The sequence below is a fragment of the Pimephales promelas genome, chromosome 2 (assembly GCF_988280905.1).
Source record: "Pimephales promelas chromosome 2, fPimPro1.hap1.1, whole genome shotgun sequence".
NCBI classification, from domain to species: domain Eukaryota; kingdom Metazoa; phylum Chordata; class Actinopteri; order Cypriniformes; family Leuciscidae; genus Pimephales; species Pimephales promelas.
In genome coordinates, this window is record NC_142770.1 from 33396148 (window position 1) to 33415510 (window position 19363).

General features: G+C 38.4%; 2 protein-coding genes across 2 annotated transcripts; both read left to right on the forward strand.

Moving 5' to 3' along the window:
- The first annotated feature begins 6277 nt into the window (after positions 1-6277).
- LOC120483209 (uncharacterized) lies at positions 6278-7834 on the forward strand. Its single transcript, XM_089122213.1, has one exon. The coding sequence runs from the start codon at positions 6428-6430 to the stop codon at positions 7568-7570; it is 1143 nt and encodes a 380-aa protein (XP_088978339.1). The 5' UTR covers positions 6278-6427; the 3' UTR covers positions 7571-7834.
- A 25-nt stretch (positions 7835-7859) lies between these two features.
- LOC148997228 (uncharacterized) lies at positions 7860-11404 on the forward strand. The gene is made up of 2 exons (XM_089122210.1): positions 7860-7968; positions 9138-11404. Exons 1-2 carry the CDS (start codon positions 7941-7943, stop codon positions 11111-11113), a joined length of 2004 nt encoding a protein of 667 aa, XP_088978336.1. The 5' UTR covers positions 7860-7940; the 3' UTR covers positions 11114-11404.
- The last annotated feature ends 7959 nt before the right edge of the window (positions 11405-19363 follow it).

Below are 19363 nucleotides of genomic sequence, written 5' to 3' on the forward strand. Positions count from 1 at the left end.
TTAGTGAGTTATGTCAAACCATAATCAGCAGCACCTGATCACCTTTTCTCTAAGCAAATAATGATCACCATTATGGTGACTTCGAAAATGAGATTTTTCTTCTTCAGCGATTCTGCCTGTGATCATCAGGTGTCTTCAATGATGGTCAATTATCACTAAATTAATCACTTAATTAGCTCATTAACTTTAACACTCTTGAGTGTTAATTTAACACTCATATTTTAACACTTTAACACTCTTGAGTCTGGAGTCAAATAAACTCCCAGGAGAGTTAATTTAACACTGGAGTTTTTGCTGTGTACCATATACACGAAAAAAACACTTTTGGCGTATAAATGCCACGAGAAATGACACTCGTGGTATAGATACGCATCTTCATGAGACTGTGTTGCTCTATACATATACACTCCGCATTTCCCTCATTACTTCTTTGTCTATATATTACATTTTCTTTTATGAATGTTGCACACCCCCCACCCATTAATCCTGTCCTTCCTTATTACCTCATAGCCATTCATCCTAAAGTCCAATGATTTACATAACCATGTTTATTGTATACAAATGATATCAGGAGATTTATTCATATCTGCAATATATTTTTTAAACTCCTGACCATTAGCGATTAGGCTTCTGGCATTCCAATGAAGCAACAGGAAAGACATGATAATGTTATATATCATTACATTGAGATGCTTCATAATTTGTTGTTATCCCACCTTCTGTTCTCCCTTCTTTAGACTGTAGAATCTTGTGAACTTGTTCTGCTGATATACCGATGCAGTTCAAAAACTTGTTTGCAGTCTACCACAATTTTTATTGGTAACACTTTAAAATAATGGTCCGTAGTTAACAAGTAGCTATGCAGGAAGTAATAGGTAGTACTGCATTAACACCGAACTTAATACTATTAACTAATATGGAAGCAATATTAACTAAGCAGTAAGTAATAGGTAATTTAGTACAAAGGTAGTTCCTTGGTAGGTATTTGATTGTTACTAAAGAAATATATCCTCATTGAGAACTACTTGTGAACTAAGAAATAATAACCAATTAATTACTAATCACAAAAGTAACATGTCTAAAAAGTGAACAATTGTGGGGGTTTTATCCTCTTAACATGATCATAACATTTCAGAAGCATGTGTCTCAAATGGGTTCTTTGTGGAAACCAGTTTATGAAGTTTATACATCCCCCCAAATAGATTAGCTAGGTTGAGATTGTGACCACTACTCTTGCCAGGATGGACGCATGTTCTCTGTTTATTTAAAACCTAAACATAAAATAATCCTAATAAAGACAGTTTTTAAAAATAAATCTTAAATAATTAGGAAGTGATGCTGACACTCTCATGATTGGATTAGTTCACTATTACACTCTAAAAAATGCTGGGTTGTTTTAACCCAACTTTGGGTCAAATATGGACTAACCCAGCCGTTGGGTTAAATTTTTACATTACATTTTTAACCCAGCATTTTGGGTTTGTCCATATTTGACCCAAAATTGGGTTAAAACAACCCAGCATTTTTTAGAGTGTATGAGCTCTATTGAATGTCTTCATGAGACACATGCTTCTGAAATGTTATGATCATGTTAAGGATAAAACCCCCACAATTGTTCACTTTTTAGACATGTTACTTTTGTGATTAGTAATTAATTGGTTATTATTTCTTAGTTCACAAGTAGTTCTCAATGAGGATATATTTCTTTAGTACACAGTAAATTCCCTGGTGTTAAATTAACACCGCTCAGTGTTTATATGGGAACCACCAGCAGGGTGTTAAAAGTAACACTGAGGCAGTGTTAGAGTTAATGAGATAATTAAGTGATTAATTGAGTGATGATTGAGCATTATTGAAGACACCTAAAGCAGAATTACAAGGAGAAAACCTAACTTTCAGGTCACCATTATGGAGGTGAGTGTTTGTTTTAGTTGGGCTCTTGACCCTTTTATTATTAACTTTACATTTTAATTGGTTGTTGCATCTGAGTTATACCTGCCAGATGAACAAAGAGACAATTTATATGATGGTGTTGGTCATATTATGAAATTCATTTGAAATATATGTTCGTGGTTAATTTTGTAGGTCACAACATAACTGAGATTCTACATAAATATCCAGAATGTCAGATATAATATAATGGATTTCTACAAGTTGTTAAAAAAAAAAACTTCTTATAGGCACACATAAACCTCAAAATTCAGTCAATGCTTCTCAACAATGGTGACGAGCAGAATATTAAATTAGGAAAAGTAAATTACATAGACAATTCAGATCATAATTTATTCATACCGCAATGCATGATGGGAGCCATTAATGAGTTGTGATTGGTGGAAACAAGGATTATTAATGTCACCATGGTTGAGATACACAGGCTGATTATTGATGTCTGTGTTTCTAAATAAAGTTGAAAGTGATTTGATCAGAATAGTTGTTATTAAATATTTTCGGTTAAAAGAAAAATACGGATATGCTGCACAATCACTAAACTGTTACTAACAAGTTAAGGCAATTCATCTGAAAAGTTAGATTTTTCAGATCACAGCATGATTATGTCAAAACATAACCAACAATGTCAGATCACTGTTTTCTTTGTTCATTTGACTGTTATAAATTAATAAAAGCAGACAAACAAATTTAAAGTGAAACTATAAGTGTCAAGAGCCCAACTAAAGCAAACACTGATCTCCATAACGGTGGCTTACAATTTGTGATTTTCTCCTTCAGTGATTCTGCTTGTGATCATCAGGTGTCTTCAATAATGCTCAATCATCACTCAATTATTCACTTAATTATCTCATTAACTTTAACACTGTATCAGTGTTACTTTTAACACCCTGCTGGTGGTTCCCATATAAACACCGAGCGGTGTTAAATTTAACACCGGGGAATTTACTGTGTAACAATCAAATACCTACCAAGGAACTACCTTTGTACTAAATTACCTATTACTTACTGCTTAGTTCATATTGCTTCCATATTAGTTAATAGTATTAAGTTCGGTGTTAATGCAGTACTACCTATTACTTCCTGCATAGCTACTTGTTAACTACGGACCATTGTTTTAAAGTGTTACCTTTTTATTTTATCAGATCTTCTTCCTACCTGCCCAGTTCCATTCACCACTGCACAGATGAAAGCTACAAAATCAGTTTTGTTCATGCTAATGTTATCATTTGAGTCATTCTTTATCGAGTTCAACCGATCCATTGACTTATCAATCTGAGAGGTTTGTTCCAGTCCAGCATGTACTCTTGTATCGCTTAGATGTTTCACACTACGAGCTGCTTCTGCATATGTTACATTCTGGGTGGATTTTACCTTTTGGATTACACGAGCCTGTTGTTGTACTGGACATCCTGCATATGCAGCGCTGTGTTCTCCACCACAGTTGCAACACTTGATCTCGGCTCCTTCCTGACTCTTCCCATACTCATGCTCCCCTCCACATTTCGCACAACGCATTTTCCCTTTGCAAACAGCAGCAGTATGACCTATGCGCTGACATTTATAACAACGCAAAGGAGGGGGTACATACTCCCGTACCACATAACTGATGAAACCTAGCTTTACCTTGACTGGTAAAATGCTGTCTTCAAAGAGTAACAGCACAGAAAGACTATCACACTTTACATTATCTTTCCATGTCGTCAATCTTCTTGCTAAAGCAACTTTGCCTCCAATCAGGTTTTCTTTTACTTCTTCCATAGTTACATTTAAAGAAACTACTGAAATAACACCACGTTTCTTAATATCTATTCCAGCACAGGTTATTTTACCACCAGCTAGTGTTTTCAGTTTTAGAATCTTTGCTTTCTGATTTTCATCCTTACACTTAATCAAGACTCTTCCATTACTCATACACGTTGCCCCTTTCACTGATCCCACTTCTTTTTCTATCGCTTTTGATAGTTTAACAGGATGCATGTACTGCTCTGCTTGTTTGACAAATGTGATCATAACTTTTATTTCCTTTTCCGTTTCTCAACAACCTTTGCCCTGAATCCCTGATTTTACTTGTGAATTCAAACTCATCACCCATGTTACTTCCTTTTTTCCTTTTATTATATCGTACTTCTTGGAAGTCCATATCTTGATTGTCATCATCGGATGAATCCAACTACCAGATCTGGGCGGAGAGTGCGATTTAAAGGGGCCATGCATTAAAGTGAATATAGAAAGTGGAAACACATATTTGACTCGTTACACGGGCATCAACGAGCCTCTATCAATCTGCGGGAGACACCCGGAACTTCTGGGAGACTTGGGATGTCTGATATTTACACAACGCACACATACCCTGCATATCAAATCTGCCGCCTTTTCAAACAGTAACGTATTTAAATGTTTCCCAGCTTGACCGTTAAAAGCAGATGATTGGTTGTCCAGCGGGAGGGGCGGGGCATTTGCATACAACCGCCATCTTTGGTGTTACGGGTTTTCCCTATACATTTGTATTGAGGATTGATGAAGTGGCATGTCTCTATATAAATAGTCTCTGGTGGTACTAAAGCAAGTTTACAGTATATTTGCCATGTAGCCGGTTGTATATGTAAACAAATGTACATGTGCAATATGGGCAGAGTCCACCACTCTTCCCGCATTTCTGTTTTTAGGACCCTTTAGGACCACTTTTTTGGCCGCTACTTTCTTTTTTTGGGAGATGGCTGCGAAACAAGAGCTGCAGGTTTTGCGGCTCACCTGTGTTAGTAAAAGTATACCAGACTGAGACATCAGATCCATAGTCACAGAGAAGAAGTACAATCAATACAGTTTGATTTGGATGTATACAGGAAAGAGAGGAACACACAAAGCACAATGCAATTCAGAATATGCATCTCTAGATTGACACAGGATTATTATTATTATTATTATTATCATACAGTGAAAGTGGCAGATGTAGGAGACACCCAGTCTAAATCAATATTGCCTATTTGGCGCAAAACAAGCAATCAAAATTGATATCAACCAGATGCCTTAAATTATCACTGTTTTGTAACACAGAACACTTATCATACAGGGTCGTTTAGTAGGAGTATACTTTAGTGTCCAATTGACCTAATAATGAGAAATGTATAACATTTAAAACCACATATTTATTGGACATATTCATAATGCTCTATTCGACTTTCCCTGAACTGGTTAGGTGGTTGGCAGGAGGGGCAAGGCCTGAACTTCTTTCGAGACATTTTGAAATCTACAACACACACACATCTGTGGACACACAGAGGTAAGACATACATTAAGCTGGTGTCTCTTCCAGTACTGTCTCTCCTGTCCACACACTGGGGGAGGGGAAAACAGAAAGAGAGAGAGACAATAGAAAAGGTGAAAATAAGAGAAAAAACAAAACCATTGGTCAAAAGGTTACTGTCCTGCATCATGTGCTTAGGTGATATCTTTTGATTCGCTGATTGGACTGGTGCCAAGTTCAAGACCACTGTCCTCCTCCCTACTTGACCATTCTTCAACAACTAGGCCTACAAGTCAGGTGAGACCCTTTTTACTTCTTAACAGACTTTTTCCACTTGGGCTAATTCAAATTAAATTCATGGTTTTTATGTGGTTAAGGTGAAATGACAGTATAATAAAATATTTTCTGACAGGATTTTGTCTCAGAGTAGGGGTTCTGACTGAAAAATGTATTTTCTGAAGTAATTTTCCACTTATTTCAAATTAAATTCATGATTTTTATTGTTATATTCGGACAGGATTTGATTTCAGAAGAAGGGTTCCGACCCAAATAAGTGGATAAATAACTTCATAAATACATTTTTCAATTTAAATAATGTTTTTATGAGAAGGGAAGGGAGAAATCATTGTTTTATTTTTGGATGAATCATTCCTTTGAAACGTAACACATTTTCCTTCAAAATATTGCTTTGATTTCAATTTTATGAATAAAACAAAAGTAAATAATAGTTGTCAGAGTTTTTACATGTACCTTTCTCTGCCTTTTCTTATCTTCAGCATGGCAACTTCACCAAAATTTCTACGTTGCAAGTGTGTTGCAACAAGGGTAAACCAGAAAGCCCTCAGCTACACAAAAGGCAAAAAAAGTGACATAGCAAGGTTTAAAACTAAATCTCTTAGTGCAGTCAGCGATGGTTTCAAGTGTTACATTAATAAAAAGGATGGGTTTATTTGAGGAGGGGGTTAGCTACATCTTGCAGAAATACACCCTGTCCAATTGTATTCATGCCTGATAGCGCTCCGGCGCCACGCCGGATTTCCGGCGTTCAGACGTGTCTGGGGAAAAAAAAAACAGGTTCGCGCACTAAACCACATAACCTTACTTCAGCCAATCGGCAATAGGGTAGGGGCTGGTCTTGGGTTTTGGCCAATCAAATTGAATCAGTAGTCACTTCACGTGCGATCAGTTTTTTGTGCGTTTTCCACACTGGCAGCGCGAAATCTAGCCGAAGTCATGGAGCGCAACTTTATGAAGCCGGGGGAAGACACCAAACTTGTCGATAAAGGCATAAAGAATAAATGGCGCTGGTCTTGGATAGAAGAGGTGGGTAGAGACGAAAAGCCCTTTGGAAGCTGGTGTCAAAAACTCCGGCAACCAGGAGCATGTTTCTGCACTTTGTGTGCAAGGAAAATATTATATGGAACTAGCGGGAAAAAAGTGCTGCCACGGCACGAGTTAGACCCTAGTCATCAAGCAGCTGTCCGAGCGATTCAACACACCTCACGTTTGCCGGGGGCAACAGCCACAGCAGATATCCGACCCTCAATGACCGATCGTGTGGCTGATTTAAAAATTCGCTTGTGCTCCTTCATTGCCGAGTTCGATCTGTCATTTACAATCGCTCATCCACTCGTCACTCTGTGTCAGAAATTAGCGGAGGATAAACTCGCCCTAACGCATCTGTCTGTTTCGAGGCAGCATGCGGGCTATCTCATTACACACGGCATCTCGCCAGAATTTAAAAGAAATCTGTCCGACAAGCTTAAGAATAGCATGTTTTCACTTAATATTGATGAGGCCACTGACAAAAGCATGGATAGAATTCTAAATGTACTGGTCCGATTTTACGACGAGGATGCAGGCAGTGTGAAAACACAGCACCTTGCAAGCAAAAAGGTTAATGTTGCAAATGCCTCAGAACTGATGCTGCAACTAAAAGATGTCCTGCAATCATATGGGCTGGAGTGGAGACAAGTCACTAGCATTCTTCTGGACAATTGTGCTGTGATGAGGGGAAAGAAATCTGGGCTTGAAACGTTAGCAAGGAAGGAGAACCCTAATCTCCTGGATATATCAGGAGACACTGTTCACATGGTGTCCAATACTGCTAAGGCCCTTATGGGACCCTTTGGCTCAGATGTGGAAGATTTTTGCTCTGATATTTATTATGACATAGAGAAATCACATAAACAGAAGGAGATTTTTGCACAGTTTCAAAGTTTACTCCACCTCCCCCCGAAGAGCTTGATAAGGCCCATCAGTAACAGATTCATTCAAATGCTCGAGGTATGCAACAGGATGACTGAGCTCCTGGATGTGCTCGTGGTGCACTACTATCATGTGCTGGATCCGAAAGAAGAACACAAATACAGGTAATGCAAATCATTTTAACAACAACAAATTTAGTGTCTTGTTTGTTTTAGTTTTAGCCCTTGTGGGATGTAGGCCTAATTATGCACCATATTTTATTAGTTTAGAATGGTTAGTTGTTATTCAGGAAGTAGTCCATTTTAATGCAGATATTACGGTGTGTATACATTTATTTACATAGTGTGTGTGTGCGTGTGTGTGTGTGTGCTACAGAAGGCTTCTGTATCAAGTGTTTGAGAGACATGAGCTCTCAGTTGAGGAAAAGGCCAGGATACAAGTACTTCAGAAAGAGCAGGCAGTGGCATCCCGAACAGGAACACAGGTTAACCGAGATCGAAAGGCACGAATCTCTGTGCTCATTACAGAGTTTCAAAGAATGAAGGTCATGATCGACTTATTCAGAGGTATTTTATGACTAGGCAAAGTCATTGCAACATAAATGTAAGAGTAAAAGTTACATTTTAAGTTAATAAGTGGTTGCAGTCCACTGACATATCTGGCAAATGAATCAAGTCATTTATACATGATACTAAATGAAACAGGCAGGTCGTTTCTACAGCAACAATAACCAAATTAATGAGAATATCACCAACTGTGGAGTACTGTAATACTGTGAAGAACTGTGTAACAAGGTAACAATGGGCCTCATTTACCAATATGTGAATGTTCTTAACCGTGTTCTTAAGAAGGTCCTACGGAAACTCTGAGGCAGATTCAAAAAGGTATTGAACTGTAAATGAGTCGTCATATAAAGTAGCTAGCATAAAAAGTGAAAAAGTGTTATTTGTTGTGTTTATTTATTCGAAAATACATGAATGCTTTGTAATATAGTGGAATTTATTTAATGAAAAAAATAATTATAATATTTTTATAAATAAAATATCCTAAATGATAAAATATATAGTTGTAATATAAAATTATATTATATTTCACACCTGCAGATAAGATGATAATGCAATATCCATTTATTTTGCACAAACAAGTCAGTTCTCAAATGTGCGTAAGAGTGCTCTTGAGTATTCGTAGATTCTGTTCTTGCCAAATAACAAGAATACATTGGTGAATACCATAATCTTCGTAAATTCTGCATAAATGGGTTTAAAGAACGAAATTCTTCATAAGAATGGTTGGTGAATGAGACCCATTGTCCTTACTCCTGTAGATGAAAGTGATCTGCTGCCACCTAGTGGTTCATTTTGTGCGATCAGGTTAAATTTGTCAGTACATTCTCTATTACAAGCAAAGTATATTTGGACAAATTTCGCCCGCAATCATTCCCCAGCTTGCCCTGTTAAAAAAACTTAAAAGATGTCTAAAGACGTCTTTGGCAAACATATTTAGACAGCCAATGAGTTACAGGACTAGAAATTTATATAGGAATATATCAAAAATGTGACTGACTATTATTTTTAATGAAACCACCCTAATAATATTTATCTTGAGCAAAATTCAGTTGTATTATTATTTAGTTATATATTGTATTTGAAATGCATAATCATACTTGTGTTCAGATATTTCCCAACACTGGTTGTGAGTTTTAATTACCCATTTATATTGTGTTTTATATTTGCAGGGGTCCTTCCAACATTTCAGGGATTTGCCAAAAAGCTTCAACATGAAAAGCCGATGGTGCATTTGGTGCATGTGGAAATGGTGGCCCTTGTAAGAGAGCTCCTGGGCAAATTTATGAGACCAAAGGCTATCCCACTGAGTCACAAGGAGATTCTCAAGGTTGATGTACGGAGAAAGGATTTGCAACTGCCAAACAAGAGGCTCTCTGTTGGACAGTTTTGCTACATTGCAATGAACAAAGCCCGTGTGGAGGGACAGGTATGGGTTGGTCATATCTATGACTCTCTCAGAGAAGGGTATATGAGGTCAGCAGAGTTTCTGCTAAAAAACCTTCCCCTGGATAACATCATATTATCATCACTCTCTGCTCTTACTCCATCTCTAATGCAATCTGATGGAGTCATTGGAGCTTTGACAGCATTAGGAGAAGCCTTGCCAAATGTTGTCCCTCCAGAAGAGATTGGTCTGCTGGTAGAAGAATGCCGGGCCTACCAGCTGGATGAGGATATGCTTCTTCGTCTACAGAGCTACACTGAAGGCAACTGCCGAGTCGATGTAGACTGGTGGAGCCATGTTGTGTCCTTGAAAAAGGCAGAAAGGGATTTGAGGTATCCGACCCTGTGCAAGCTAGTTAAAGCTCTTCTGTCCATTTTCACAGGCCCCTTGGTGGAAGGATCATTTAATTTGATGGATGATATCCTGGAAGCTGACAGGTGCTCCATGAATGTGGAAACTTATGAGAGCCTCGCAATAATCAAGTCCACACTTAAAGCCAGGGACAGGACAGCCTCAACTATGACCATTGACCAGCCTCTGAGGCGAGCCTGCCTTTCATCATTCCAAAACTACCAATTACATTTACAGAAAAAGAAAGAGACTGAACAGGCACTGAAGCAGAAAAGGCTGAGTGAGGCAGCAAGGATGCAGTCCTCAAAGGAGGCAAACAAACTGGTTCAACAGGCCCGAAAAATTACAAGGCCACCTCAAGCCACCTCCTCTGGTCAACAGGCCCTGAAAAAGAAATGGTCACCGAAAACATCCTCTGTGCCAGTCTCTACCTCCTCTGCACAAGCCACCACCTCCTCTGTCCAACAGGCCCTGAAGAAGAAATGGCCACCCAAAACATCCTCTGTGCCAGTCTCTACCTCCTCTGCACAAGCCACCACCTCCTCTGTCCAACAGGCCCTGAAGAAGAAATGGCCACCCAAAACATCCTCTGTGCCAGTCTCTACCTCCTCTGTACAAGCCACCACCTCCTCTGATCAACAGGCCCTGAAGAAGAAATGGTCACCGAAAACATCCTCTGTGCCAGTCTCTACCTCCTCTGCACAAGCCACCACCTCCTCTGGTCAACAGGCCCTGAAAAAGAAATGGTCACCGAAAACATCCTCTGTGCCAGTCTCTACCTCCTCTGTACAAGCCACCACCTCCTCTGATCAACAGGCCCTGAAGAAGAAATGGTCACCGAAAACATCCTCTGTGCCAGTCTCTACCTCCTCTGCACAAGCCACCACCTCCTCTGATCAACAGGCCCTGAAGAAGAAATGGCCACCCAAAACATCCTCTGTGCCAGTCTCTACCTCCTCTGTACAAGCCACCACCTCCTCTGTCCAACAGGCCCTGAAGAAGAAATGGCCACCCAAAACATCCTCTGTGCCAGTCTCTACCTCCTCTGTACAAGTCACCACCTCCTCTGGTCAACAGGCCAGAACACCAGACAAACATTCATCTTCTCCAGCAACCACCTCTGGACAAGCCAGATGTCCTCCATTTGGCACAGCCTCCTCTTCACTAGACAGACATCTTTTTGCACCAGCTACAACCTCCTCTGAATCAGCCACCACATCCTCTTTACCAACACGTTTTTTCCCTCTCTTTCATGGCCAATCCAAAGCATCATCGGCACCGTCACCAAACATGTTGAAAAGAAAAGGTTCTGCTAACCCAAAAACCTGTTCAAAAAGGAAAAGAAGCTGAAAAAGTTTTCTGTAGTAAACTGTATTTGATTATTTTTATTTCTCACTGTTTTTCAGTTCTTGAAGCACTTTAAATTATTGACAATTATAATTCTCTTAAAGGGTTAGTTCACCCAAAAATGAAAATTCTGTCAGTATTTACTCACCCTCATGTTGTTCCAAACCTCTATGTGTTTATTTGTTCTGCTGAACACAAAGGAAGATATCTGGAAGAATGTTTTAATCAAACAGATCTCATTATGGTAGTCAATGGGGATTGAGATCTGTTTGATTGAAACATTCTTCCAAATATCTTCTTTTGTGTTCAGTAGAACAAATAAACACATAGAGGTTTGGAACAACATGAGGGTGAGTAAATACTGACAGAATTTTCATTTTTGGGTGAACTAACCCTTTAATAGCAAATGGTTTTAAATAAACAAATTGAGTGTTACATTACATAGGGTTTTGTTGCACTGTAACTGTTTAAAAAATATATTTAAAATAAATGGTGCATATTTTGCATTAAAATGAATATCTCCTTGTTCATGCGTCCTTATTTTCTATGGTTAGGCTACTAATGAATTCCTAGTTTACTTTGGAGAATTATAATTCCCACGCTCTGACCTTTCTTGTTATGGATGTTGTAAAGTCTTAGTACACTATACAAGCAATAAGTACGCAGGTAAATGACTAGTTAAAAGCAGGGATGGATTAATAAACAGACCCAGGGTCCCAGGAGCTCTGGTGCTCTACACAAATATGCTACTGTAATATAGGCTTTGTATTGGGTTTGTTCATTTCATGTCTGAATGATGTCCATTTATATCTACAAAAGTCACCAGAATCATTTAAGGGACTACCTGTATTCATCAAAATGTTCTCCCAGGGGAGCACACTTCTGGATCCCGCTTAACAAATGTTGATCAGGGCATATATCTCTTGGCTTAGGGGCCGCTTACCTCCCAGGGAAAAAAGTTCAGGCTCAGGATTTTTTTCTACTATCACCCCTGTGTATTGGACAGATGTATTTGTTTGTTGGCCCTGGAACCCTTAAATTCAAAACTGTCCAACAAGACATCTCAGCGGAGGCACAGATTGAGGCCAAACATGCCCTGTGTCCACCTTCTTCGGTGATGAGCGGCGAAGAAGAGGACATCTTCGCGAAGGGTGGATACCTCACCCTCCAAGGGAAGATCAAAGAAGTGAGTAAATCCATTTTATTTATTACATTTAGCCATGTTAAACTAATTATTTAAGCTTTTCACCAAATATAATTTACTAACTTGACATCATTACCTCCTCTTCATCCAATTCCAAGTTGCCTAAAATGAACAGTGATAGTGTTAATGACAGTGTTCTGCAATACCTGTGCCAAATTCAATTATATTGCTAATTTTGTATTTGTGAATAGTACATTTCGTATTTTGCTGAATAGTCTCAAAAACATACAAAATACATTACACCATTGTATTATATTTATTTTGAAATAGGTTGTGCATCTAATGGGTGATTCAAAGTTATAAGAAAATGTGAACATACAAATTGACAGGACATAACAGTTGAGTAAGACTGTTGACACCATGCCTGTTGATACCATGCCTTTTCACCCCCAGATTTACTATCTATCTATCCATGTGACTGTCTTTATCCGTCATTCACTATGGCACTGTGATTTAAAAACACTTCAGGAAACCTCAACAGTGCATACTTTGGATTTTTCCCTTATTTGGGAAACAAATCATGCAATTAACTAATTGAATAAATAAAATAAAAATTCTAAATGTGCAATGTTAAGGAACTCCAGGAACATAACTAAGAAACATGACTGCATTATACTCACCCATGAATTACATTTTTCCAGTTGTGTGGCGTGAGGATGACCTGTACGAATGTCCCCATTCTGGACATGCAGCTCTAGTGTGGAGGAAAGACACTTGATGTGTCCCTGTGGAGGCATGAGGTGCTTTCTTATAGGTATCTGGGTATCCACCTGGATAACCTTTTACGTTGGGGTGATCATGTTGATCATTTATGTTCCCGTTTACAGCAAAGGCTGTATTTTTTACGCAGACTGAGGGTGTTTGGTGTCAGTCAGAAGATTATGTTTTTATTTTATCAGGCAGTGTCATCAGGTATGGGATGACGGCATGGTTTGGCAATCTCTCCACACAGTCTAAATTAAAGTTGCAGCGCCTGGTACAGACTGCTATGAAGGTGATGGGGAGGACTGAAAAGCTCTCCCTTCAGTCCATCTATGAGCAGTCTGTACTCAGGCAGGCGCGGAGAGTTCTGTCTGACCCGTCCCACATCCTTCATGCGGAGTACGAGCTCTTGCCTTCTGGCAGAAGGTTCAGAATTCCAAAAACCAAATTGAACCGTTACAAATATTCTTTTATACCCAACTCCATCAAAATTTTAAATCAAAATTTTTAGATTGTACGAGGAGGAATGAGAAGTGTGCAATAACTTGGTGTTCTGCTTGTTGTTTTAGTATTGTATGTTATTTTATTCTCATTTATTTTTTTAGATTTTCATTAGATGTGTCATGAGTGTGTGTGTAGTCTACATGTACGTCTTTAGCTGGTATTTGTTTTACTATGTGTATTATTGCTTGTAATGGCAGCTACTACTTTGCACCACGCACTTTGAGTCCATGACAAATTTCCCCTAGGGGACAATAAAGTATACTATACTGACAGACCTCTACGTAGGGGATGAGGTGGTGCTAACCCACCTTCGGCCATGCATCCTGAATAATGGGCAAGGGAAATTCCAATCTTCCACCTACACGTCTGTGCAGGTACATAACACACAACACTACTGCTGTCATAGTTTACACTGAAACAGAGTAGAACATGCAGTTTGGAATTGTAAACTTACATTTCAATTATTAATGAGCAAAATGAACAAAAGCATAACTCTTCAGAATATCAGCACAACTGTAATCTGAAAGAGTAGCAAGTGTGTGTTTTTTAATACAACAGATCAATAAACAAGAATTATATATACAGAAAAGCAAAATTGTACAAAAAGAATTACTTACAGTGAGGTGTTTTTAATACTAATACACTGAAACTTCCCATACTGGTTTGTCTCCACAGATCCCTGAGGGGAAGATCCAGGAAGTTGAGGCAGACATTATTGGCCTGTCCGAGGTGAATGACACGTGCCACTTCCTGAGCAGCGAGTCAGTGGTTTACATAATTCCTGCCACCATCTTCTCGGGCAATCCAGATGACCTCATCGAGAAACTCCCAATGAAACTTGTGCTTAAGCATATAAACAGACGGGTCCTACAGATCAGCTCTGTTAAAGAGACGAAGACCTCATCAGATTAGCCAGCTTCTTCCTCCTTTTTTCTTAATTTATTTCACTTTTTTTGTTCCAAGACTTCTGCTTTAAATTCTTCTTGTTTTGTTTATATAGGCTAGTATTGTTCCAAAATAAAATATAATTTTACATGTTGCAAAGTGTTGTCTTCTCTATCATCCATATTTTTTGACAACAATGCATACCTTTAATTACTGGTACCAACACTGGTAATTACAGAAAAGTAATTACTTAATAATTATTTCGACAATTAAAAGTAATTACTAAAAATTACTGAAAAGTAACACTGTTTTGCTTACCTGTTGTGATGCAATGTAATGCAAGGTTCTCATATTGGATCTGAGGTCAGAAACTTGTGGACCCATTTGAATGCAACACTGTGGTAGAATAGAAACAGAAAGTTACAATCTTCAAGTTACACAAGTGTGAAATTACACAAATATAATGCAAAACACATTAATTGAGATATATAAACAAACTCTTATATTTTTCATACATTCAACTGGATTCCCTGTGTTTCCCATTTAATCATATCCTGATGGTTCAAAACTTGTTTAAAGGGTACCTATTATGGCATTTAAAATGTTTCTTATATTGTTCTGGGAGTCCCCAACAACAGTTTTACAAGCATGCAATGACAAAAAACACGTTTGTTTTCTTATAATATACATTTATTTTTACCTGATTTGCTCACCGACTCCCATATGAATCGTTTAGCGAGTCCTTTTTCGAAAACCCGCCTTTGCGTGACGCTAATCTGCGGTGATTGGTCAGATGACCTAGTCAGTTGTGATTGGTATTCTCTGTGCAGAGATTGTCGAAAACGGAACGCCTATCACCTTAAAGGCCATGGTGCAGGTTTTTTTTTTTTCTTTTTTGGCAATTTTCTAGTTGGTAATAAACATTTAAACAGTTATCCATTGTATCTGATGTTGTAGGGTACTCAAAAATTAAAATATAACACGGAAAAGTGGGTGAAATGTTAGCTTTTAGCTAAAGCTAAGCGAGGATTCTTATTTCTCCCACAATGCATTCCATGACGTCACATGAGGCACTCGCTGACTGTTGGACGACAGACAGCCCCGCGGCCCGCCTACCATTTTGAGGGAGAGTGATACGAGGAGTTTAAGTTAGCTAGCTAGTGAAGCAGTGACACTGACAGTGACAGATTTATAAGTAAATATAGATAGATAGATCTTCCGAAGCTGGGTGCAGTTTGTCAAGATTAGGCGAGCAGATTTTTCAGCTAAGTTAACGTTAGCTCTGTCGCCGCCTACTCGAGAATATGCAGCGCGCATTTCAAAGAGGAGGATAACCACTCAGGGGATGCCAAGATGGTCTTACTTCACTTGGATTAAAGAGTGAGAGGAGTGCTAAATTACTTCCAACCGCACTGCCGTCTGTGAACGCAAACCTCTCTGCTTGCCCTGTCCCGAGGTCGAGAGACACCGTCTGCCGCAAGCGAGAAATTGCCACGGTAAGCATCATGCAAACGTTAATGTTTACAAGCTGCATGTTAGCTAGCTCTGTGTGTATTTTGTATAACTACCGTGTTCCCTTTGACATAATAGCCTCCACTACAAGCACGATCACTATGACATTAGAAGAGCATTTTTCGTGATTCACGAATTTGAGCCAAAACAAAATTGCCCAGAAGTAAATGTCCATATTGTCATGAAGGCTTCGTGGCTAGTGTTTGGATCAGTGGTGATGATCATCAAGCGGCTTTCGCAATCGTGTGTTTGCGTTTTGTTATAACGTTAGACTGCTACTGTTCTCTTTTTCATTGACCGTGTCGTCAGGGCTGTAGTGGAGGCTAAATGCAGTTTACCTGCTGAAATTAGGTCAGAAACAGTTTATCCACTTTTCACTTCAGAGATTAGCTAAATTACCTCTCAGTAATTCACTACCTCACAGAGTTTATGTTACTAACTTTACCACGTGTATTACCACTAGTATTGTATAACATTTAATAGTAACATTCAAATCATCAAATATGGTCTGCATTTTTTTTTTTTTTTTTTTTTTTAAACATTTAGTAGTGCATATTAGGGTCCAATGGGTAATCTCCCTGGCAATCTCATAACATTCTGTTTACTGTTTATGTTTGCTATAATTCATATGCAGGACAATTTCATGTTTTTCCATTAGTGGCAATGATCTTTATACAGTATTATTATTATGTCTGCAGGTTATGCAACATCATTAATGAAGGCCCTTCGGGAAAGCTACACCAATTCACCTGCGGCTCTTCGAGAGGTTAGCGCCAGTTTGTCCCCATCGCCCCATCGCCACATCCTTCAAACAGGTTCCTGAGGAGGCCGTCAGCCTCTACCTAGCCCGGCAGTCAAGCTTCAAGAACCTAATTTCACATTATTTTCTTTCCACAGACAAGTCCAATGGTTTAGTTGTATTTATTTATTTTAGTTGTTAGTTATCTTCTTTCCTTCTGTCCCTGTCATCTCATTTAGTGGTGATTTCCTGCATTCTGCATGTTTTGTTTTTCTCTTTGTGTGCTGTTGCTTTGGTTTTACTTTGCACAAAATCATTACTTTTTTTTCTTAGGCTATTGATTCCTGTGATCTTGTTTATAAATTCCGATTCAGCCATTAGCCTACCTTCATGATCACGCGAAGCGGTCTGGAGAGGCGGTCTGTTCAGAATTACAACCAACATAAAATATAAGTGTGCATGTACAAATTTGCAGTAATGTTCGGTAAAAATAAACTTTATTAACATAAAATGAAACCGGAGAGATAGTTAATGATCCATAACTGTTAACGGGATTAATTTCAGCATGGCTAATCAGGGACGTGCACAGGAATTTTGACGGGCAGTTGCTCTGACCTGAAAAAAGGGCACCCCCCCCCTCCTCCCCCCGCCCCCCTCACGGGCTATATGAAGGAATATATTCAGTTGAATTTGTCCCCTTCCAAATTGCCTTATCTGGCCGTGTTTATGTCCAAACGCAATGCCTCATCTTATGGTCTTATAATTATTTATAAAGATTGCAAAATGTCAGAGATGAGACAAATGAGCAAAAGAGTTCCTCATATTGTTGTTTATTGTTTTTTAAATTATTATTTATTTATTTATTTGAAAAGAAATAATCTGGATTGAATGGAAAAAACTCGAAAAAAAAAAAAAAAAACGCTTAGATTTCAGGAAAAAATACAATTCTTTTTTTTTTTTTTTTTTGCCAATCCTGACCTCCCCCTGGGGCCCTAAGCAAAATTCTGCTAAGGGGCCCTCTACCTGATCTGTGATGCCGTGAGCCATGTAAACCATTTGCCATTGCCACTCAATACCGCCCAATACAATCCTCCCTCCTTTAAACAAAACAGTCAAAGAATAACTATAACAATATAGAACAGAATGAGGTTCAAACAAACAATATTTACTGAATAAAGCATTTTTTATAGAATGTTAAGATAACAACTGAATATTAACGTAAACATAAACAAGAAGAAAATAATAAAGTACAACCCTGAACTTTGGCTTTTGGGATTAACTTTGGTTCTCTCTACAGCCTGGGTGTTTTCGGAATCAGTAGCCTATGATTTTTATTTATTTTTTTTATTTTTTTATGCATGTTGAAGCAAATCTTGATTTATGGTTATTTACTGAGGGATTTGCATTCATATTGACCAGAATGTCCAGCTAATCATCATTTTAAATTCAATATAGCCTATAAATCAATAGTCAATCAATGTCAAATTGCCAATACATTGGTTTATATCTTGCATAATTAGTGCAGTTGTTTAGAGTTTTTAACTACACTGAGACTAGATAATCAGTGTCTTTATAATGTGTACTTTGATTGGGAGTGCCATCATTCACGTATTGTACAGTATTTCTCTGGTCTCCACATTTCTGCTTGAAAAATGCGAGTTTCATTTCGTGCACGCGCATATGAACGCAACACACGCGACGCGGTTATGTTTTCCGAGCTGCAGTAAACAAACACTGTTGTTGCCCTTTGTCGTTTATCAAAAACAAAACGTTATAAATAATGGTATTTTACTCTCACTTTTGTCAGGCAAAAAGTGATTCAAGAGATGCACTGCCTGCCCAGACAAACCATCAAACTTTGCTGACACTAGAGAGGAGAGAACACAAGTTTACCTGACTGCTGTTCCCGCAATTCACTCTCATGTTTTTCTTCTTCCTCTTTTCGTGACGAGAAGGATAGTTTCGCTTCATTTTGTCATGGACTTCGTACACATTAATTAGCGCGCGACACGAGATGGAGGCGCGGCCTGAGTAATTTGCGGTGCCTTACTATACGCACCGGTCGCGTGCAGTCTATGGTCTCGTGGAAACAGTTTGAAGTGTTTTTTTTTTTAAGTGAATGAGGCTTTGCGATTTTTATATTATTTTTTTGTCTAGGCCTACATTCATTGTACGTTTTTTTTTTTTTTTTTTTCCTCAGAAGGGCAACCTGAGTCGAGAAGGGCATATGGGCAGTTGCCCGGGCAACCTGAGCAACCCCCCTGTGCACGTCCCTGTGGCTAATGTGCCCCTTCTTCCTACCCTAATCATGGACTAAACCATATCAGAAAACACATACAAATACATGTATTTGATGTACAGTACACATGTATATTTGAATCACACATAACTAACCTTAACCCATAAACATAATATATTAATTGTGTGTGTGTATATATATATATATATATATATATACACACACACACACACACACACAATTCATTTATTTAAATGGGTTAGGGTTATGTGTGTATATATGCATAGGCCTACATACATACGTGAATATATATTATAAATAATATATACTTCAGGTTACCATAAGTTAGCTAACTTTAATGAAGAGTTGGTCATGTAAGCTATAGCTTGCTGCAATTAATGCATTATCTTCCAATAAGCATTAACTAAAACTGGCTACATAAAATGTACTGACTAGATTCACGAGAGG